Here is a 23307-nt window from a genome sequence, read left to right as displayed (position 1 = left end):
TATGGGTACAATCACACCTTATCGACCTTGAAGGGTCTTTTTTCTCCTCAATTTTTTTCCGCCTAGGAAGGTTTTCCGACAGCTATCCCTGTTTCTATCAAGAACCTGGCCAGCAAGTCAAGACATATGCGAAGGATCCACATGGAGAGACAACGCCTAAAATCATAGTGGGGATTTTCTACTTCACTTGATGATTTTTCTTCAAAGCTTGCATTTGCATGTGATAATCTGATAATATATTAACTGGCCACTTAAAAACGCATATTCTCGGAGATGATTACTACACAACAAAATGGGAGTGGTGGAAGGTGTTTGGCCGCACATCCGATATATCGAAGTGTTTGATAGCCCTTGGACTATCTGTATTCGGTTCGGTTCGGATGTCAATCTCGATGAGGGGTTTAAGCTTGCGCTTGCAGCCTTATACGTTTGCAGATCATTCAAGGACACGCTTCAGGGCCTGCCACTACAATAAAAAGAGACAGCCCAATCCAGTTCAGTCCATACTTTCATTGCCCTTCACAAATCATAGATTTGATCCAAAGGAGGGAGTTCTGGTATAAGGAAGATTTAAGTTTGAGAAATTATTCAAATTCTAGTAGATGTGAAATTGAACGTCTCCAACTCTCATAGTAAGATCTATTCAACTCATCATACTCAATGACATCAAACTCCTTGCGCCACCATTATAATTTTCGGTCAAATGCTCCATCCTACACAATACTTTCCCACATCTGGGAGGGGAATATAACGCCAAATCAGATCCCGACTATATGCAAATGCCCTAGCTTTGGCGCGCCATGTTATCCATATACTGCCGTTTCTTTTCGTAATCATCCGAATCCAGAACTCCGTCGTCTTTCAATTCATTAGTCCAGATTGTGGTGGAACTATTGAAGAATATCGTATGATGTAATGAAGAAATGATAGCGAAGAAAGTAAAATCGCCTAGCGAATTTAAAGAAATGAAAATAAAGGTAGCAAACCATTTTTATAGGTTCGTAAAAATTGGCTCTTCGTTCTGCCAGGAATAACGAAATCGTTCAATGAAGCTCGAATGCCGTGAAGTGACAGGTTGTATCGACCGTTTGGAAAGATAAAATGATTAGGAGACCGACGCGGAACCTTCAGTTTTCTTAACTTCTCCCTTCATCTTCTCCTCATTTTTCTGTCTCGCATCGGCGGCTTTTTGTTCGTCCTGTTTACGTTTATCTTCAGCTTTTTGTACTTGATTGGCCTTTTTCTCGGCTGCAGTAAATATCTTATTCTCTGCGGCTCGCTGAGCTGGCGGAGGTTCGGATGCATCATGGGATTGTGATTTTGGCTGTTCTTCCTTGATTGGTTGTTTGCTTACGGGTGGTGTATCATCTTGTTGAGCTTCCTGTGCGGCTTTTTGCTTCGCTTTTTCCTTAGCTTCCTCTGTAGCTTTTTGTGCTTCTGCTAACTTCTTGGCTTCCTCCAACTTCTTGGCCTCTTCCAGTTTCTTCGCATTTTCAGCGGCTTGCTTCGCCTCCTCCGCCTTTTGTGCATCCGTCTTTGGTGGTGGCTGAGCTTCCTTTTGTGGTTCCATTGGTACTTGAGTGTCTTGCTTCACGGGAATCCATTCCATCTTATCATCGTCGAAGTGGTGGCTTTTTGGTTAAGTTAGCATAGATATTCCAGGGTGAAATTTGTGATTCCATCAAACATACCCTTCAAATTCAGTCAAGGTCAATGATTTCTCATGATATTCTGCCTCCAAAATTTCTTTGTAGGCGAAAGGAATCTTGGCTGGAGCTCCCTCGAAGAAGGTGTCTCGCAATGGAAAGATGTATGTATCCTATGATTATTAGCGCAATCCAGCTGATCGTATTACCAAAAGAATTACCCTAAATTCATGACCATCCTTGCAGCTCATCATTCCCTCTCCGGCAGGATGTGTATAATTATATCTGGCGGTTGTGATATCAATGAATAAGCCACTCGTAGTATCGACCCATCGTGCATCAATGACATTCAAATTGTCCGATTGCTCCCTATTAATATAATGAGGGTTGACCTCTAGCATATAATCTCGGCCTTCTGGAATGCGCGGGGTTTTGTAGTGGAAGACGGTCATATTGTAGTAAGAGGCGAGAAAGTGCATCGAAGATTCGGAAACTTGGACATCGGAGTCGGAATCCCATGGTAGAATCTAAAAATTGTGAGATTTTGTGAAGTAATCGGAATATTTGCAGTGTCGTTCCTACCTTACGATTCCACCACCAGCCGAGTAAAGTACCATGCATGAGCCATGTTTCCACTCCAATATCTGAAAAAGTAGCTAGGTAGGTTTGAATGAGATTCGAAAGTACTTGTCTGCGTTCTCTATAGCCCAATTGCTTGTCGGCAAATCTACACGGATAATATTAGGTTCTGCCATTGTGCACTGTAGCAAGAATTCCATAGAAATTACATACCGGCCATCGTAATGCGGATGGAAGCTATTGACCTCGCCGTGTTAGCATCGAATTCCAAATTTACTTCGAAACCCCTCGATCCCAGATTATAATTGGATGGTAGAAGTACGTACACACTCTCATCTGTTAGGAAAAATTCCGTTAGCTGGGTTTCAACTGAACGTAAACTCTAATCATCATGGACCGGACAGTTCGGACAGGTCCATAGTCGCAGGTTCCGCCACAACAAACTCTCTTTGGAAGAAAACAAGAACTCACGAAAATATTTCCCGCTTGGATCACCTCTCCTTCCGCTCATGTCCTCGTGTAACTTTGTGCGCACACTGTAAAAGTCGGCATCTCGTTTTTGAATTGCCAGCGCCGACACAATGGACAAAAGTCCAGGTAAAGTGAGGATCCACGAAATGCGCATTTTCGATTATCGCGATATGGTGATCAGCTTACGAGAAAGCAATTTGGACAGGGTTGAACAACCGTCTTGGCGCGGCTTTTCTAAATTGTGGATGTGGGATGAAAGGATGTGCCAAGAGATGTATGATCGAATTGTATATCGAGAGAAGGAATTCGAAAGCTGCCGTTGTATGTAAAGCAAAGAGGTACAAGAGAGAGAGGAAGATAGAGAGAGATAGAGAGTACCAATGCAAAATGCGGAAAATATCAAGATTGAAATGCAATGGAGAATGAAGTAAAAAGGTATTGATTCAAGGAAAATTAAAAAGAGACGTGGGGAAGCACACGATCAAGTACTCCTTTGGTACTCGTCACCCAAGACAAGGGATATATCCCAAGAAGCAATTGAGTGGAGACGGATCTTGCTAGTTTTCTCTCAAATGTGATCAAGCAAACAGCTTACGGAGTTATGAATGTTGAGATATTGAGAGATTAAGGCGGCGTGAGGAGGAAGCATGTATTTTTGTTCAATTCGCCGCTTAGACAGAATTAAAGTAATAAAGGGAAAGAGAAATATTGAGTGATTATTGGATGAATGGGAAAGTCGTCGTGGGTTCAAGCATCAGCCCCCCCCAAATTATGCTCTAAGATGTATTTACTGCATAGTATGAGGAACCTAGCTACAATTATTATTATTAGTAGTAGTAGTAGTAGTAGTAGTAGTAGTAGTAGTAGTAGTAGTAGTAGTAGTAGTAGTAGTAGTAGTAGTAGTAGTAGTGGTAGTAGATGAGGGATTTGAGGAATGTGAGAAGCCGGCATCATTCAGCGCTTGCTTCTGTTTGAAGGCAAAAGGTTAAATCAAAATCTAGAAGCAAAAGTCCTGTACCTGATAGATTCTATCACGAGCTTTCAGACAGGTCGTCCAACGGTGGTCAGCCAAAACAACTAATACCCAGTATTCGACATCAACATCTCGCAATGCAATACTCAGAGAAAAAGGCTCAGTTCATCTTAGTGCGTAAGCAGCATACGGCTTGCTACACATAGATTACGACGCTTTGGACCCAACTTTGATTCTGCTGCTCACATCTCTCTTTTTGAGTTCCCAGAGGTTTCAGATTGATCTAGGGTGAGCGTGGTTAGAATGGCGTGGCATATCGTCACTTTTATTGGAATACCAAGATAACGTATTTTGCCTATGTTTGAGAGACGGAGAAAGAATGCAAGGCGAGGAAAAAGAATGTTAATCATTACTGAAAAGAGTTCATACCTGGGGAAAAGCTGGGTGGATGCATCCGGTATCCGTGAAATCAACAAGGTTGAGCTCGATTAGCCGCCATCTGATGATGTTGTCATGTCGGTGCTGTACTGTCAAGCTTGCAGTGATCAAACCAAGGAGGTCACAGAAGAGGGTTGGTTGGTTGGGGTATTTAATGTACCATACGACTGACCCCCCTCAGCCCCTGGATCAAGGAATCCGAAGCTATTTTCATCTACCGTTTTCTTTTTCTCTCACCAAGTGCTTGGGAAAACGGGAGTTCATCCTAGAAAAGGACACCACCAATAAATTCACATCCCTCTGTTCGAGTCGTGTGCTCAATTACCCCTTGCTAGGCCGCGTCAGCTAGAAGAAAAAGATTAAGCCAGCGAAAGCCACAAAGTTAAGCTTTTAGACGAACCTTGGCAAAGCTTACATCCTTCTTTACTAAGCCTTGCACCAATGATCTGATTCAAGGATCTCTTAATGTCTAGGTACATTTTTCAATGCATCTGTCCGCTTCTTGTTTGCTCAATCGCATACCTACAGATCACTAATGGTCTGACAACATCACACACAATACTACTTACCAGTCCAATCAATATCGCCAACAATGAATGAATAGGAGTAATTGGAAGGATGACAACGAAAGGCACGGAAAGATACGACATTAGCTGCAAATTTCGGCTTAGAAGGGAAGCAGCACTCGGAAACCTCGGTGCTTCGTCTTTACGGATGTCTTCATATTCTCATTCCCCGGTATTAATAGCAGCAATGGGCTTCTGGGGGCTGGAAGCAGAACCACGGAAATTAAGGCACACTTGCTCGAACTCAAAACGTGGCTTTGAAAGCCGTTTCGGTGTGAAAAGCGACGAAAAATGAGATGAGAATAATTGCCGCTTTCAATTATTGATGGAATAGCTACTAAGCATCAGCTAATAACTCAGATGAACGACCTCCTGTCTTTTGCATCGCAAAGAGAAAGGGGGTCCATTCTCTTCTCCCTTCTAGACTTTTAAAGCATAATATCTACGCGCTTAATCTACAACCCGTGGAAGCTTAAATCTTAAAATAACCTTAGTGGATTATTAGAATTATGCTTCAATGTTCGGATCCGATTATACCGTGAACTGATCTCCCTCCAATCTCATAACAATTGGTTTGGATCCGGCTGCGCTTTGTTTGATTTTGAAACCCGGCGTGGATTGAGGACCGTTCATGGTAGTGCCACGTGATTGTATCGATAGATCACACATCAAAATGAAATCCTGGGTGTCTACCCTCAAGCTGATCCGGTAGTGTGGCAACAATAAATTTATATTCATACAGAAACTCTTATATAATACGTCCCCGCAAAATCCGTACTTGGTTTTGTGCCTTTTTAGAGGAACATATGTAGACATTGGGTTCCTTATGTACTTCATTTCTGGACTCTTATCACAATGTTTTTTGTACTTGCTTCGTGTTTCTAAATGTCGAGTAGTTTTGCGACAATTGATCTGGCGTTCATAGGTCTTGGTCTATAATTTCCTGTAGTTTAGACGTGTACATCTATCTTCCTATCAGCGTATCCTTACTTCAGTATTAGTTTCTTCGCTTTCGATTCTCTTTGCATTGGAAGTACCTCAAAACACCTTGGGGTTCAATCATTCAATGATAAACAAGATTCACAACATTTGCACTTGATATTACCGATTTCGCTCTTCTCACCCAGTCCCATGCCATAGTTATCTCGCTACAGCATTGTGGTATGCATACTATGAGGACGTACTTCAGTGATGGGAGATAGCGATAACACAGAGGCAATGAGGCAATGAAGGTGGCGCTTGTTAATTATGGGATTAGAGACAAGTAGTTTGTCTTGTTCATTGGCCAATCCAAATTTCTGCTGGTCCATCATGATACAGAAGTCTTTCTTCATGTTTGTGGCGAAAAGCGAAAATTATGACCAGATCAAAAACCTGGTTCTTAGAATACTTGCTCTACTTTTCTTTCAATTCCGACATTCACTCGCAGTTCAAGATCTCAAGTAAGTATTTCGATCAAGTGTATATTTGAAAGCGGTTTGTTTTTGGCGTGAAGTTGCCAATCCGTAGCGCTTATGATCCATTGTTGAGTGTTTGCGAGCTTTTAAGTTATAGAGATTCTAGATATACAATTGTTGAGAGATTGAAAGCAATTGAGATGGCCTAAGAATGAAGCACCGAATGAATAACTTGGTGCTTGTTTTTTGCCACTGTGAAATTGCTTTAATTCCACATCCTCCTGTTATCCGCATATATGTACATCATCATTGAGATGATTCAGTGAACGAGGAAATATCAAAATTGAAGGATAAACTTGTAATGGTGAGAACGATTTGTACAGACACCCCCCAACACAGAATGTGACGAAGTGTGATACATCCTCACCAATCTTAACTCAATCTATAAGAAATGAGGTAATCAATCTTTCAACGTTCGTAGATACTTCCTTGTCGGCTTTTTCAACATCATCTCCATGCGAGTCAACTGTTTGTCAGTTTAACACCTTGCTATTAGCATTCTGCGATACCTAATGTCGAATGCTCAAGCACAACTTGCTGTCAGTGGGGTTGATCATCAGCTGTCGTGATGATACTCGAGAAGAATAGAAGTATGGCGCATAGCCAGGGTGATGAAATACAGAGATGGTAATATTGGCGCATCCCATGGAACGAGTGCATACACACAACGTTGCTCTCAGGCGACTTGCAGAAAATTCGTGGCCAATTTGAGATGTTCACGCAGCCAGAATAACTTCTCCATATACCTCTCTGGGAAATTGATGTAGTAAGAGTAACTCTTGTTCTCAGGATCAGTCTCGTAGATGTCAGGAGTGGTTTAATCGCCACAGAATTCTAGATCATGCCAAGAATGACAGTGCAACAATTCTTCTACCTTTCGATCGCGAAACATTTCTGCCAGTGAGCTTGAAATTGAGTGAGTATGTGGAGTTCAGCCATAGAGGAAGATCTACAATCGGGAATATAGAAGACTGCAAATAGGTCCACCAAGTTCACAACAAGCAAGTATTGATAGAGAATGAACTTTCAACACAGAGAGGATGAAAGAGCCAATAATTAACCAATTTGCGCAACTTTCGCTGAATATTCAAGAGCGAAAGGAATTACAGTCATGTCTCGAACATCTTCATCATATTGCTGCTTGGAAGTTGTGATTTGAAGATATTCTTTAGAATTACCTGTTGTTCAAAGATACCATTCATCACGAAACGAGGTTCTTCTAGATCATTTGTATCCTGATGCGAATGCGAGATAGCGAATACGACACAGCCTTTTCCCATCCTTGCCACTACCTGCTGTGCAAACAAGTCGGATTATCGGACATCTCGGATATTTTCCTGAGAGGATCTTGCCCCATTATTTTTGTGGCTTATCATTTGTAATTGGATGAGAGGAATTGGCAAGCTGGGAACATGTATGTCGTTTTATGATTCCTAGACACAGTTGCTAGGCAAAGATGCAGAGCAAAATGGTTTCTTCTATCTTTGGCCAATAATGGCAGATTTTCTAAAGAAAGATATCGCATCGCGTATCTTAGAACTTGGTGGATAGTGGGGTCCTCGCACCTAAAATTTGGGCATACGAAAACACAAATAGCCGTTTCGTTTCGGTGGTTTGCGATGCGAGCAAAATACCGATGCATGCCAATGTTAACTCGTCCATTTAAGAACAAATCCCCTCAGTGGTGCCAAAGTTATATGACAACGGAAACCTGACTTGAAACTTCAAAATCCTGCTGAAAATTTGGACTACATTGAAGAAGAAAGATGGCTCCTATCATATCAACAGAAGGAGAAAGTATCATTGGGAAATTCTCCAATTTGTTACTTCTTGCTGGAATTATAGTAGGTTAAACAGATCCTCTTGTCTGTATTGATGGCTAATACTTGAATAGACTACCTGTTACATCACATACAAAGTGATATATAATCTTTATTTTCATCCACTTGCAAAATTTCCTGGCCCAAGGCTAGCTGCAATAACAGATGGCTGGCTGTGTTAGCATAAGTAAACTTTACAGTTTCTATTGTTCCACGCTCAAAACTAATGGAATACAGTACTTCTGGAAATTACCACAAGACTATGATCAGCTTGCATCAAAAATATGGTCCAGTTGTCAGATTTGCACCAAATGATTTGTTAGTTTACCAAATTAGCACATCAAAATGTCACTTTACTAACTCGAGAACAGAGACTTCGCATCTCCTCAAGCAAATCAAGAAATTCATGGTCACGTTAAGCAAGGGAAAGCCCTGTTTCTCAAAGGGCAAGCTTACAATACTGGTTCGGAAACCAATGTTGGCATTGTTTCAGCAAGAGATCCGGCTGTTCATCGAGACATCCGAAAATCTCTTTCTCATGCATTCAGTGCTAAAGCGCTTCGGCTACAAGAGGAAGTGGTGATCCAGTATATGGACTTGTTCGTTTCTCAAATACATCAGCGTAAGGACGATGAGAAGGGGCTGAACTTGTCAGAAGTAAGTTAGAACAGTCTTGTTTGTGAATCACTACTAACAGAACACAGTGGTATAATTGGTTAACTTTTGATATCATTGGTGATCTCGCCTTCGGGGAATCATTCGATGCAGTCAAATCTGGAGAAGGCCATCCGTGGATCAGTCTCATTCTCAGCACCGTCCATCTGATGGCTATCATGGAAATCTTTCGACGCTTCCCATTTTTCATGAACTCATTTTTCAAAAAGATTGCAACAATTCTCATGCCTAAAGGCTTGAAAGAAAAGAGCAAGGTACATTTCCAAAATTCAATGCAAAAAGCAACTCAACGTATGGAACGAGGAAACAATGACCGAGACGATTTCTTTTCGCATCTACTACGCGAAAAAGAAAATGGACCAAAGATTACACGCGAATTCATTCTAGCGCAATCTAATACGTTCATTGTAGCCGGCTCGGAGACCACCGCTACTTTTCTTATAGGAGTGACATACTATCTTCTTAACAGGCCCGAAACACTACGACGTCTTCAAGAAGAGATCCGCAATGCATTCACATCTTCGGAAGATATCACAAGCGATTCCACAGCAGCCCTTCCATATCTTGCTGCTGTAATTGAAGAAGGTCTTCGCATCTACCCGCCCGTACCAATGGGTCTCCCACGCGAGTGTCCGGGCGCCGTGATCGATGGCCACTATGTTCCAAAAGGCGCAGTTGTCTGTGTCTCTGGCTACGTTGCTACCCATAACGAAGAATATTTCGCCGACGCCAACGAATTTCACCCTGAGAGATATCTACCTTCTTCCCACCCATTTTATGATCTTCGATATCAAAATGATAACAAAGATGCAAGTAAACCCTTTTCTATGGGCTCCAGAGCATGTTTGGGGGTGAATCTGGCGTATATGGAAATGCGGGTTGTTTTGGCGAGATTAGCGTGGGAATTTGATTGGGAATTGAAGAGTAAGGAGTTAAACTGGGAAAGGGATTCGAAATTGGTAGTGCTTTGGAAAAAACCAGAGCTCAGGGTTCGGTTTACCCCGGTAAAGAGATGAGCTGGGAAGGTGTTATCTAGAGGCGTTTTGTTTTCTTTCTTTCTTTTTCTTGTACAGAAATAATTCTCGTGGCAACAGTCCAAAACCCTGGGGAATTTGGATAATGAGAGGGTGAATACAAATTATACTTTCTTCTGTAGCGTTCCGTCCCGAATCCCGAATCCGAGAACGAATTGAGACAATTAGGGGTAGGTAGTTCGTTGCTTGCCGTCTTCGAGAAATTGATGCTGGAAGCCGTGAACTAGATATGTATGTATACATGTATACAAGATGCTGGAAATACGAGAACGTGTTTCGGGTTGCAAGGACAACAGGAGGAGTTGGGATGGAAGGTGCATGAAAGTTCGTTGAGGGACGACGTGTTGTTTGAGCTGTGGGATTCCAATTTGTTGACATGCCTTCATATCGGCCATGAGATATGTTTCTTGATGATGAGATTTCAAGAAGGATGTTTGATATTATGTTAGGAATATTGGTCTGTCCGATATAGATTTCCAGAAACAGAAAAACGACGTGGAGATGGAGTGCTTCTATCTAATGTGATGGGAAGATATGGACATTCAGTTTGTATCTGAAAATACACCTCATTCGCAACATAGAAGCTCATCTTCAGGTCTACAACTACAGCTCATGGGATGCTACACATATTCACCCTCTTTGCACACCTCGTTTAGTAGAGACGAAGAAATGATGGGATAAAACTGATGAACACAGAAACATGCAAACACAACATCAGATGAGAGCACCGTAGAAGAACATGTTTTCACTACATCCCAATCTCGTCCTGTGCGTTCTCAGTACTCAATTCTTTTAAAATTATCAGATCAGATATGATCGCGAACACTTTCCAAACCACAAGACAAAAAAGAAAATCATCCCCGCAGCTTCGGATAAGATAGAGAGATTCCGAGACATCCCTGCAACCGATAAGCATAATTGCCCCACGCAGCTTACCGTTAGGATCCATATGATAATTCATGAAAATTTCAAGGGACGAAGCTAGAGCGGAGTACGCCTTTCCAATCAATTCTGGACCTTCCAAAAGAGTCATACCAATGAATAATATGATACCACGTTCTTTTGATTTTTCTTTCGTTGTTTAGTTCTTCAAAAGTTCTTTTCGTTTCAATATTGTAAGACACGAACAAAATTCTGCTGTTGTTGCTTCAATTTGTGTTCAACGGGTCTGTCTTACGGTCTCACTGTCTTATTGTTTAATGTTTTAATATGAAGTGTATGAGATTGAGTTGCACAATATACATATAGAAAGGTAGGTCAAAACCGTTTTCCTTGGATACTCTTGCGATCTGGGCCCAATTGGATGGGTATAGTGGATGGGGAATTCTAAATGAGGGTGTTACGAGATTGGTGTATCAATGGATCCAATGCTCCTCTCACGTACCTTCTCTTCCTATATTACCTCTCTGCTTCCAATTGCGGGTTCTGTTCCTTCCACTCTTATGTTATAAATCTGCGAAAGCAAAGGCAGCAGAGACAATCGCTAATTCGACAATCGCATCAATAGAATGACTCCAAACGAGCAAATCGCCTCCTCGGATCCCTCCCATGATGTAGAGAAAGGTCCCTCAAGCGGTCTCCCATCCCCTCACGACCCTCTCGCTCTTTCGCCCTCGATTTCTCCCACGCGCGATATCACAGATTCTGCGATCTCTCGTCCTCAAAATCGTTTCTTTGCTCTCACTGCACGAATTGAAAATCTTCTTGGTCTGGAAGCGCGGGGTATTCATCGTGTACTCCCCGCAGAGCAAACTACCAAATCTACTCTATCATTCCTACAGATTGTCGTGCTATGGTTTTCAATCAATACTGCGCCGCAAAATATTACTTTAGCGAGCATCGGGGCTAGTGTTTATGGGTTAGGATTTTTGGATGCGACACTTTGTAGTGTTTTTGGGGCAGTGGTAGGAATTTTACCGGTGGCATATACGGCAGGTTGGGGACCTTGGAGTGGAAATAGAACTTTGGTAGGTGGCTCCTTTATTGCGATTGATGTTCATGTGCCCTGTGGAAGTTTGGAATTTTTAAGTGTGGCCATTGATTTTGCTATGGGAAATTGAGGCCCCTGAGGTGAAATTTGACTAACCGAGTATTTAGATATGCGCTCGATTCACAATGGGATGGTGGCCAGTAAAGATCTGTGTGATACTGAATGTGGTGATCTTACTAGGATACTCTATGATTGATGCAGTAGTAGCTGGTCAAATGTTATCTGCTGTATCACCCAATGGTAGCCTGTCGGTGGAAGTTGGAATAGTCGTATCAGCTATCTTGACATTCTCGGTCACAACTTTCGGCATCAAGATATTTCATCACTATGAGAGATTTGCCTGGATTCCTCAAACATTCGTTCTCCTGATTTTAGCAGGAACTGCAGGACCGAAATTTGACCTCTATAGTAAACCTACAGTTGAAGGCGCAACGCTTGCCGGGAACCAACTTTCATTCTTCTCAATTTGTCTTAGCGCCGCAGTCACATATGCTCCTATAGCAGCTGATTTCTTCGTCTACTGTGATCCAAAGATTGCTTCTCGATGGAAAGTCTTCGCGGCAACTCTACTCGGTCTTTCTCTCTCCTTCACACTCACTTTTGTCATAGGAGCTGGTCTCGCATCTGGTATCGCTAATAATCCTACTTGGGAAGCGGCAGGTGCAGGTACAGGTGCTCTTATAGTAGCTGGTTTTGAAAGTCTAGGTGGATTTGGCAAATTTTGCTCCGTGGTTGCTGCGTTGGGCTTAATCGCCAATATGGTACCGCCTACCTATTCTTGTGGTATTGATTTCCAAATTCTAGGCCGTTATCCGGCCATGGTTCCGAGATTCTTGTGGAATACATTTGGAGTGGTAGTATTTACCGTTTGCGCACTTGCAGGACGTAATGATCTTTCTGAGATCTTTACCAATTTTCTATCCTTGATGGGCTATTGGGTTGTACTTTGGGTTGTCATTACATTGGAAGAAGAATTCATATTCAGACGTCGTAGAAATCCTACGTTTGTATGGAGTGACTGGCATAAACAAGAGAAAATGCCGTTGGGAATTGCGGCATTGGTGGCGTTTTGTATAGGATGGGTTGGAGCAATTTTGTGTATGAGTCAATATTACTTTATCGGACCGCTTGCGAAGATGGTAGGAAGTGAGGGGGGTGATATGGGCAACTACGTTGGGTTCGCTTGGGCCGGATTGGTGTACCCCGTGTTGAGATGGTGGGAGCTGAGGAAGTTTGGCAGATAGAGAGAGCTTGGTAGAAGAGGACTGAGGGGCGAGATAGATGTAGATGAACGGGATAGTTACGAAAATTATGATATATGGAAAAGTTATGGATGGAAAAGGGATACGGACACTATAGTAACGGCTTTACAAGATTTATATACACGCGAATACGTTTTAGACAGACATATCATTGGACATGGAAAATCAAACTCTTGTCAACACATGTTACAGAATAAATGAATCTTCTGGAATACTTGAAGCATGAATCATGTTTCTTGTCAAACTACTTGATCTGAACTTTATCCTGATCGACAGATCGACAGATCTCCAGGGGACTTCTCCGCTATTAACGGTTTAAGATACTTACGACTTCCTATCATCTCATGCTCGGAGCGGCAGTGATGGGGAAGGTGAAACAAGCGAGTGAAATGGACACGTGGAGATTGTTTTTGGATATGGGGTTTGGGAGGATTGGATGGAGGGTTGGATGAGAGGGTTGGATGGAGAATTGAGAGGGGATAGAATGAGAGGGTTGGATGGAGGGTTGGATGGAGGATTGGATGGAGGATTGGATGGGGATAGAATGCATGCATGTTTCAGTATATGCAGAGTGATGTGATGTCGTCTGATGTGATGGGATGAGATACTTTGGATGATCGGATGGGATGGGATCATGTGGGAGGCTGTATTTGGGGAAGTTGGGAGGGGGGTAGGTTGTGTTTTGTTTTGATGGAAAGGTTTATTTGACTGTGTGTGTGTAAAGTTCTAGAGTTCAGGGATGGGGATATTGTGAGGTGGTGTGTATGAGTGAGTGTATCAAGCTGTGTATGTGTAGGTAGGTAGGTATGTTCTATCTTTTGCCTGCTAAATCATCAAAGTCATCTCATATCTACGAGTAAAGGGAGAGTGTTCCTAAATCGAATTGAGAATTTGATGATGGGGTTCTTCTGAGAGTTCCTCGTCTCTTTACGCTCTGTCGAAAAAGCGATCATTACGGAGTAGACTAAGGATGATCTTCTTTCTTAATTGTCCAATCCCTTCTAACGATGAAAGGTGTTAGTAGATCGGTGCTTGACTAGTATCACATGATCCGGGTAATCCTCCCTATGTCGGTGAAATAAGAGCCGAACTCGATTATTCGAATCTTTGCTAGAATGCTGCAAAGATTTGAATGGTAAATCAATCACATGTGAAACAAATGTATTTGAAGGGGTTGAAAGAATGATTGGCTTTTGATTTTCTTGAAACTTAATTGAAAGTATATTTCACAGAACAACCGAGGAAGATACTCGAAGTGTCGATGTGGTCAAACCCAGTCTGTTTTCCCCTGACGTAGAGACAGACCCTTTATATGTTAAACTTAGTAAAGTGAACCCGAGTGAAAAGTTCTACACCCCTAAGGACAAAGCAAAGACGGAATTCCAGATCCCTTTCCTTTACTGTATCGAGTTAACAGTGGGCTACTATTGACTTTAGTCATGTATGTGGCGTGGGGGGCTACGAGTCAATGTGGGCATTCTCCTGTCAATCACTCCATGCTAATACCCAGCGACGCAGCCGGCATGCTTGGGACATACGAGAGCTGACAGTACTATTGAATTTTTCAAGACAAGACAGAATGATACGAGGAGTTGATTATGCGGATACGAGAACATTCTGTATGTGCGAAAATGACATTGTGAGGTTCTGGAGCGTGTACCAATGGATCTGTGAAGAAGTGAAGACTTTCTTCTGTCTATTAATGAACCCAAGAAAAAGGGAACTACTTTAGTATACAAGCGGAACAGACAGTCAAAGTTTCTCCGGCTTCAGGTTAGACTCCAATGCTAAAGTTAAGTCTAAAGTTAATTTTTAAATCTTTTTAACGATTCTCTCCTTTATTCGTGCGCCATCAACATCGTGAAAATGGATGCACTAGCTCGTATTTCATTAGTAATCAATGTATCGAGGTAGGTGGATATTCAAGCCAACCGATACCAGCATACCAATTGCACATCACTCATATTATTATATTGCAGATGAGGTCATATAATCTTGATCAGCAAATTCAAATGAATCCATATGATAGATGGTTCGGCCATTACTTTCTCTTCGAAAATTCACCGCAAACAGACATCTTCAGCCACCGCTCTATTTATATCATCCCAGTCCATTCCATCCATCAACCAATCGAATCTTTTCGGCTGTGGCTTCAAACCTGAGCAAAAATTACATGCTTGAGCCACACAGACTAACTATTCATGGATGCACTCGTTCGGATGGTCCGTCTGCTAAGCAAAAACTGGTTCGTGTTCCCAGTCAGTTCACAATCCAAACTCAAAGAAAGGCCGAAAACAGCCTGCAGAGCAGACTGACCTCACTCATTTATCCAATGGGGGTATGTACAAAGTTATACAAAGGCCTTGCATGGTGGACCCGCGCGGGAACGACAGGGTTTGACGTGGGTGGCCCGGTTACGGTCTGTCAACTACTATCTAGCATGATGTCTTGAAGATCGGGATACGATGAGTGAGATAGGTAGGTGGCAGGTATAAGAATGGACGATCTCCGTTTTTGGAGCTTCCGTACGTTCGATATCTTTCTTCACGGATCAAATCATATTCCATCGTTTGTCTTGCACTTAATCTTTGACCTGCCTTATCCATTCAATTGCATTTACCGTCCCCGCTTTGCTGCAGGTCTATCTGTGAAGCCGTTTCATCTTCGTCTGAGTCCTGAGCATTTTTTTCGCGGAGGGCCAGTGCCTTGGGTTACATCTTTGTGGGGTAAAGTCTAGATTGGTAACGATTTACTTGGGAGATTATCCGTACGACTCTTTCTTTGTTTTGTTGAGGGAGGGGAAGAGTATAGATATAAGAGACATCCGCTTTGGGGGTTTCTTCTTCTTGGTACACCTCAACTTCATTTCAAAATCCTACATCCGGAATTTGTTTCGTCCATTGCTCGACGCGATTGAAACATTTGATAGTTTGAAAACATACGGACTATCCACCTACCAAGGATATTTTTCTATAATATCTCGAACATATATTCATACCAATCCTCTCATATACGAGTCTTCGACTTCAAACCTCAAAATGCAACTCTCGTCGACCTTTCTCTTCGTGACAGCTGCTGTGCTCAGTACCTTTTCACTCGTTACGGCCACACCAATGCCTTGCAGCGACGTAAGTTCTTTCTCCGCCCTTCTTATCTTCCCACAATCTCTTTCATCCTTACATATTCCCGTAATTGAGAATTCAAAACTAACATGGATAACTAGGCAACAAGAGATCTTGTTCTCAGAGGAACCTTAGATCCAAGCGCATGTTGCAGTTATGGTGTATGTAAAGGGCTCGTAAATGTCCAAGGTGGTTGAGCGAACTTTACCTTTAATGTTTCGAAGGGAAGATGAAGAAAGAAACGGGACGTCACTATCGTCGGGTCAAGAGACATTGAAGCACAGTCCGTTGTGGGATTGAATATTTGGGGTATCGGGTGGGCGTTCATTATACGACATCACAATCTACACAATAAGATTGGATTTTTGTTAGGTGTTCATGGCTATGATCACCTATTGGGTTACAAGGTCGCCACGAGATTAAATACGGGCAAACGATCAACGGAGTTATGGGAATGGAATGAGGGCTCGGCTTTACAGAACAAAATACTCGACAATAGTTCGTGGGTTCAGGTTATGGATATATGGGTTTGTGGTATCAATTACCGCGGGTCGTATGTATAGTTTAATACATATGTATCATTTATAAGAAGTTTTTGAAGAAGGAACGAAAGTTTTGTGCCTCTCACACTTTTGATCTCGTGCGTTTTTTTGTTCTTCTCTGCATAATACATATCGACGTGGATATATAAAGTCTGCCACCATCGTCAACGTCGTCAATCTATCGTGTGGCTGGGATAAAATATATAGTGATAATGTGTGGCCAATTTCGCTCTGGTGTTTGATTCAGATAGCCATGTAGAATGTTGGATTAACTTTGAGAACCGACCCATTTTACAGAAAAGTAAAATTTTACCTCTGAGAGTCTAGTAATCCATCTCCAATAGTTTAAGCACCGAATTATCAATGTTAAATATCGCAAGAAAATATGCCATGCTCGATATACAACTAACAAGTAAAGCTGAACTCAGCCACCTAGTATCTAGTATGCCCAGTCGTAAAGCCTTTCAACGATTCACTGCGATCTAGACAATGTAAGATCTTACTAGGTAATTAATCCCAACTTAGACACCAGAAAAGAATAGACGACGCGCAAGCGAGGAAATCGCACCTCTCGCATGTTTCCAAGTTCCAGCCATAACATTTACGACGAGGCTGGGAGATGTTTAACTCTACAAGAAGAAATCATGATTTCTTATCTTTTCTTCAGGAAAAGAAGAAGAAAAACTTCCTTTGTCTTTTTGCTTCGTACGATGTGATTGAGTACTCGTGGTATGGGCGTACCAGATATGAGCTCGAGGTACGCTACGGGAATTTACTAGTTACCGGTCTAGATCTCTTCTCTTCATGTTGTCTCAGATTTTTTTTATTTTGGAGGCGGGTTGTAAAGTTACCTTCTTCAGTTGAGATAGGAAGTCAGTTGAGAATTCATCGGGTTCTTTATATACTTACTGTATGACCTGAAAAGAATCCTCTCCTCTGCTCTACTCTACTTCATCAGATCAACTCGTTATTTCTATACACAAAGACTCGTAATCGATAGATATCTCACCTACCTAATCAAATAAATCATGGATCCCATCAATATATCGATTCTTCTAAACAATACATCTCTCCTCATAACCGGCACCTCGCTCTTCATAAATGGAACGCTCGTAAATGAGGATATATATGAACATACATCTGCGTGCACGGTTTATAACACCCGCAGAAGCGATACCTCGCTCTTGGCATTTATTGTGTTTATTTTCCTCGCTGGTTCGTTTCTGGGATATGGGTTTGGTGCTGTGGAGAGGAGGGAGAGGGTGGGATTGTTGTGGATGCGGGGGTTGGAGGGGAAGTGGATGGGGGAGAAAGGTTGTGGGGTGATGGGGGTGGAGGAACAGAGGGAGAGGGATGGGAATGGGGATGGGGATTGTGAGACGGGGTTTACGTTATTGGAGAGGAGGGAGAAGAGGGAAGAGATGGTGGTGGGGAGTGGGTGTGAGAGGGATGGGTTTGTTGGGGGAAAGAAGATGGAGAGGGCATGGGGATGTGGAGTTAGCTTGGGTGCGGGGGAGAATGTGGATGGTGGGATGGATGGTCCTTGGAGGGAACCGAATCTGTTTCTTTGTAGTTGAGGGAAAGATGGTGAGGGAGGGAAGTAGGAAAGGGGCGATTGTGGATAGAATGGGAACTAGGCAGCAAGGAAATTGAGGAAGACGAGTGGGATAATTCATGGACATAGACGAGCAACTGGGCAATTTGAAGCTTACAACATCTTTCATACCTCATTCCATTTTCACCATCAATTCCAGCCAAATTTTGTTCAGTGAAATTCTGATACATCACTTTCTCCCTCACTTATAAACTCCCAATTTAAAGCTTCGCATCACCCTTCAAAACATCTCTCAAGAATGTCAATGCCTCTTTTGCAAACGCAACCATGTTTCCCTCTCTATCACCACCCAATCCCGTACTCAAATCTTTCCTATACGTTCCTTTTTCCGTTGCGATAGCTAGGGCTACATATCCTCTTTTCGTTGTAGCATGTGTTAGCATTCATCCATGATGTATTTTTGTCTTATTTATCATACAATCACCTATTCCCGCACTTCCCGGGGATGGAAGAATCAAGTACGACAAAATCATAAAAGATGAAACTGCAAAGGGGATAGAAGAAAAAGAAACCTACGGTTGTCTATTCCTCCCTTCTCCACTAGCACCAGGTCCCGCTGTCCCACTCTCACAAACACAATAGGTACTTCCCAATTTTCCCCTCACATTCTCAGCAATACCTGCTACCACATCTGGTGTAGGTCCACTATATGAAGCTATGTTTTCTGGGGTCCAACCGGCTTGTGGGTATGTCAGTATGTGGAAACACAAGAAAACTCAACAATGACACTGTGAAATGAAGAAACTGGAATTACCAAAAGCTATTCTCGATTCCAGCGTGTACACCGTCAGACCACCTTTAAACACCTTACTGGCACCGGGTGTACTGAGAATAGAAGCGGATATAATACCTCCCGCTGCCTGTTTTATGTTAGATTCTTGCCCTTTTTCTTCTTCCATACACATTCTATATCCCATCACTCATCCGCTTAAACATCCTCAATTCCTATTTCCCGCTTCCCAAGCCAACAAGATCACACCCAGATATCTAAGAAGCAATAATCCAGACCACAAAGCAAAAAACAGGACTTCCTCCCGAACCTCCCGAACAATCACATAACTCTCACTCTAACTTCCACTCCAAACCACACACCACACATCACAAACCCTAATCATCAACATCAACAACAAAAGAGCAAATAAAACATACCGTCTCAGCTACACTAACAGTTTCCCCTCTCTCCTTCAATAATTTCGCAACTTCATTCACCACTTCCTTTACTTTCTGTGGCGGGAATTCCTTTGCTTCAGACATGTTTGAGAATCTCCTGGGTCCGATGTATTGAGGGTGAAAGAAAATGGACGGTTTATGGAACAATGATGAACGACAGAGAATCTTTGGTGAAAAGAATTTTGATTTCATTTATGATTTACTGATTGTATTAGGGGTTGATATTGATTGATAATGGCATGAGGTCCTTGTATTTCTAAGCATGACGATGAATGGCGGGGTAAGGTTTACTAGCGGCGGGACTCTGCATATGAAGGAAGCAACTACGGATTTGAGTCAAATGGGTATTCTTTCACGAAAATTCATTGGAGGGACCGTTTGTAATGGGTAAATAATTTGTTCATCATAGTCTCTAAAATTTGACAGTGTCTACCAGGCTTAGGGTATATGCAGATATGCACGGTAACATGCTCAGCCAATCATGGAAGTCAACTGTGTGAGATTTCATGTTGGAAACCGATCCATACAAGTCAAACGAGAGAAATTGGCTCAAAGGCCACCATCATCCTCCCTATTGAGAACAAGCTCACATAATCCTTAAGTTTCCCTCTGAATGCTACTGATTCACCCTCAGATCCAGCGAACACGCTTTGTCAACCTCTACGTGATAAAATGAATCGACCTACTGAACATCGACTTCGACCTTTTGGGAGAGAGTCTAGAATTGAATCATTGTACGATGAATACCGTCGAGCCACCACTCCTTACTTCGTATATGATTCAGAGCCATTCAGAAGAGCTGCCCGTGAAAGATACGAACCCGAATTTCGACTGAGCAGAAGTTTCGATAGAACGACCAAGAATGGAGAGCGAATATTGAGTCCAGAGAGCACAGACTCTACGTTCGACTCAAGCAGTGACTATGAAGACGCGAGACACAAGGATACTTTGCCTTTTGGAAAAGCCGTGAAGAAATTGCGTACTGTCATCAAGGAGGCAGGAGTCATATACTCGGGAGTTCTTAAAGAGTATGATGCCGACGTTCAAAGTGTCAAAACTTATACACCAGAAAGAATCCTGAGACAACTATGGGCTTTGAAATTGGACAGTGTATCGGAAATTCCAGAACAGACGGAAGATTTAAATCAACATGCAGGGTATGGCAATTCAGATCAAGATGCCAACACCAAGAAAGTGAACGATTCGGAAGATACACTGTATGAGCAACTCAATCATCAAATCGCACAAGTCATGGAAGCCTTAAAGCAGGCACGTATGTCGACCGTCGGGGAGAAATCGAGCGCAACTGTGTTCAAAGCATCGGAAAGATTGAAGGAGAAGATCGATACCACAGGTCGGCAGATTCTGGAGTTGTTTCAGAGAGCTAGGGATGGAAGTCAAGACTGCGAAGCCCTTTTGGACGAATTGAACGGGTTGTACACTTTATTGGAGGGCAATAAAAAATTGTATGCGAATGAGAAGGAGGGAGAAAACGTAGAGAGTTCGGTTTCGTCATAGATCGTTGCAATAGGAATGTCGATTGGTTTTAGCGGATGGCAGATTCGCAAAGGTGACATGCGTTGACCTTCAAAGAAGTCGATCAATTTTTGTTCTTTAAGTACTAAATATCGAGGGGAAAAAATCGAAATCATTAGTAGTATCCTAACTCGCAAGGTGAAGTATGTTTACTGACCTGAAGAAAAAAAAGGGTGAAGCGTCGTCCTCAACAGAGTAATCGGAATCGAATTGTACTCAACTTGTCATACCGGAGTAATAACAAGTCCAGCACGCCACGTATTGCACTTAAGTGTCATGCCTCAGCACACACAATCTTCGCAACGGCTCTCCCAAAGGAACAGTAGTACACGACTATTTTCTCTCCTCCTTTCGGAAGTCATATGTATAGAGTGACCATGCCCTGCTTTTCTGATGCCAATTGCAGACGTGAAATCACGCCGAACCCTCACGGGCAGACCTGTTCATCTTTGCCCGAAGGAAAAGGAACGAGGTAAATTGAAGAGTACTCCGAATTTCTCATATGCAAATAATTAATCGCAAGCGATCTGATAATCTTGAATGAACAAGTTTATCTGTTTGTAGCATAGAAACGCAGCGTTGATGAGGACGACGCTTGAGGAGAAAAGAGAAAGAGATTCAGTAAAAGTTTCTGAGTTTATCACTGCATCCCAAAAAAGCTCGCTAAGAAATTCTTTAGCGTCAATCGTAGCTTTAGCGCCAATCAAAAGCCCTGTCACATGCCAAGATGTACAACGGAAATATGTCATTTTGAAATCCCGACAATATTGTGCACAGCCTCAATCAGCCTCAAATCCATAATCCTTGCTGGTGATTATATGACGCGCCTCTCTCCCATATTAGCTGAGTATTTTTACTATTCATTGTTCATCATAAATTGATCGAATTCCTGGGGAAATACAACTCTATCAACGTTAACCTCAGAAAGCGGATCCCATCAATATGTGCTTTATTTTCACCTGTGGAGAACATGGTATGAGACCTTCCATCACTAAGAGTCTTTGATGGTTCTTTAGCTGACACTTACTACATAGAGTTCTCATCCCAACTTCAGGGATACGAGAATGTGTTATGCCAATGTCATAACTGCGTAGGTCTTCGATGCTGTTCGTTCCGCTCTTCCAACAACTAATGTATATAAATAGGGAAATTACTCTGCGAAAGTCATTAAGAGACATCCCTGGTTCACATTCTGCTTCATCCCAGTTCTCCCATTGAGCTTCCATGCTTACGAAGATGTTGTCTGCTCTATCTGCAATTTCGCACAACCACTTCAAAACCGACCAGATGTTCAATCCCAGATAAATGGAGGAGGCCAAGTGCCATTACAGAATCAACCCCCAGGTGGTGGCGGCGGCGGTGGTGGTGGTCCTGCGAATCCTGGTTGGGGAGGAGGTCCGCCAGGTGGGAAACCACAACAACCTATGCAGTACGCATAACATACCGCTTGAGAGAGGAGGATTAGGAGACGGTCGAGGCTAGAGGGAGAGTTCGAGTTGAGGATATCTCAAGGCTGTATCAACAAATATGCGATCCAGGACACTCAGGAAAGAGGATTGGTTCGGAGGGCGTGGTACGGAGTTTATTAACGGAAATCGGAATTGGTTGAAACTATCGGTGATATCTTGATTTTGGGCAAGAATTAATTGGTCTTATATTCCTAGGAAGAATTATTAATGAGATAGTTATTTTCTATGTCCTGAAGTCTCAGGTTCCTATTGTCGACATGTTGCTCTTCGTTTGACTTTGCGAGCTGTGAATTGACCATTGTTAATGAAAAGGAGATTGAGATGTCATCTCTTGGATATTTGAATATTCTCAAGATGAACGCTAAGTAACTCCTCGGGATTAATCAAAGCCAGTTATCCGGACTGATATCCAATGGCAACTATTTGGAGTCTGCCATCTAAAGGGACGATAATCAATCTGCCTTTGTGGGATGATTGATTCATCCTCTTATTGATTGGTGTTCCAGAAGATCATTTCTGCGATTGGCACATTTACTAGAGAAGCTGTCAACGCAAACATCTGACAAGGTCTAGAATCGATATGCAAGATGCAGTTACTTTTTTGCATCCCGCATTGAGATGAATTTCTCCGTGGGGTCAAGAGACCCATGGTTCATCGGAAACACACCGTATCTGATGAAGCAGAAGTCTGTATTAAGCATATCGAGCACCTCATCGACTCAATTTTCATTAGAGTATGTATATGTCTGCGGTATCGGAATGCTTTAAACAATCTTCTATGGTATTGCCTTTTCTTGGTCTTACTCCACTCGATGTCACTGCCCAATGATGACTTCTGCCCTTTCCCCCTGCCTGTGCATGTCTTCTCACATTTTTCCCATCAGTTCCAATTTCCTTATCGATGGCTTTTGAAAAATGCTTCTTATCAATTGAAAAATAGCC

The 23307-nt window shown here is 42.4% G+C and overlaps 7 protein-coding genes across 7 annotated transcripts; 5 read left to right on the top strand and 2 right to left on the bottom strand.

The window, feature by feature from the left end:
- Positions 1-1105: 1105 nt before the first annotated feature.
- EAF02_002804 (uncharacterized protein) lies at positions 1106-2850 on the bottom strand (the record flags this gene model as incomplete). The annotated part of the gene is made up of 7 exons (XM_038898852.1): positions 1106-1631; positions 1692-1819; positions 1868-2173; positions 2229-2373; positions 2439-2462; positions 2552-2561; positions 2697-2850. The coding sequence occupies 7 exons, from the start codon at positions 2848-2850 to the stop codon at positions 1106-1108; spliced, it is 1293 nt and encodes a 430-aa protein (XP_038761140.1).
- A 5046-nt stretch (positions 2851-7896) lies between these two features.
- Positions 7897-9641, top strand: EAF02_002803 (uncharacterized protein; the record flags this gene model as incomplete). The annotated part of the gene is made up of 5 exons (XM_038898851.1): positions 7897-7974; positions 8025-8125; positions 8188-8268; positions 8322-8607; positions 8655-9641. 5 exons carry the CDS (start codon positions 7897-7899, stop codon positions 9639-9641), a joined length of 1533 nt encoding a protein of 510 aa, XP_038761139.1.
- Positions 9642-11167: 1526 nt separating this feature from the next.
- On the top strand, positions 11168-12893 carry EAF02_002802 (uncharacterized protein; the record flags this gene model as incomplete). Its single annotated transcript, XM_038898850.1, has 2 exons — positions 11168-11626; positions 11757-12893. 2 exons carry the CDS (start codon positions 11168-11170, stop codon positions 12891-12893), a joined length of 1596 nt encoding a protein of 531 aa, XP_038761138.1.
- Positions 12894-15949: 3056 nt separating this feature from the next.
- Positions 15950-16413, top strand: EAF02_002801 (uncharacterized protein; the record flags this gene model as incomplete). Its single annotated transcript, XM_038898849.1, has 2 exons — positions 15950-16039; positions 16135-16413. The coding sequence occupies 2 exons, from the start codon at positions 15950-15952 to the stop codon at positions 16228-16230; spliced, it is 186 nt and encodes a 61-aa protein (XP_038761137.1). The 3' UTR covers positions 16231-16413.
- Positions 16414-18390: 1977 nt separating this feature from the next.
- Positions 18391-19444, bottom strand: EAF02_002800 (uncharacterized protein; the record flags this gene model as incomplete). Its single annotated transcript, XM_038898848.1, has 4 exons — positions 18391-18547; positions 18707-18869; positions 18945-19050; positions 19340-19444. 4 exons carry the CDS (start codon positions 19442-19444, stop codon positions 18391-18393), a joined length of 531 nt encoding a protein of 176 aa, XP_038761136.1.
- Positions 19445-20032: 588 nt separating this feature from the next.
- EAF02_002799 (uncharacterized protein) lies at positions 20033-20878 on the top strand (the record flags this gene model as incomplete). The annotated part of the gene is made up of 1 exon (XM_038898847.1): positions 20033-20878. The coding sequence occupies one exon, from the start codon at positions 20033-20035 to the stop codon at positions 20876-20878; it is 846 nt and encodes a 281-aa protein (XP_038761135.1).
- An 863-nt stretch (positions 20879-21741) lies between these two features.
- On the top strand, positions 21742-22621 carry EAF02_002798 (uncharacterized protein). Its single transcript, XM_038898846.1, has 3 exons — positions 21742-21869; positions 21931-21986; positions 22042-22621. Exons 1-3 carry the CDS (start codon positions 21839-21841, stop codon positions 22333-22335), a joined length of 381 nt encoding a protein of 126 aa, XP_038761134.1. The 5' UTR covers positions 21742-21838; the 3' UTR covers positions 22336-22621.
- Positions 22622-23307: the final 686 nt, after the last annotated feature.

Source organism: Botrytis sinoallii, assembly GCF_014898435.1.
Source record: "Botrytis sinoallii strain Bc 23 chromosome Unknown BSIN_004, whole genome shotgun sequence".
NCBI classification, from domain to species: Eukaryota; Fungi; Ascomycota; class Leotiomycetes; order Helotiales; family Sclerotiniaceae; genus Botrytis; species Botrytis sinoallii.
This window is presented reverse-complemented; position numbering and strand designations above follow the sequence as displayed.

Coding starts and splice junctions, on each gene's coding strand:
- EAF02_002798 (XM_038898846.1), top strand. CDS start 21,839: ATGTGCTTTATTTTCACCTGTGGAGAACATG. Junction 21,870..21,930: donor TTTCACCTGTGGAGAACATG/GTATGAGACCTT, acceptor CTTACTACATAG/AGTTCTCATCCCAACTTCAG. Junction 21,987..22,041: donor TATGCCAATGTCATAACTGC/GTAGGTCTTCGA, acceptor GTATATAAATAG/GGAAATTACTCTGCGAAAGT.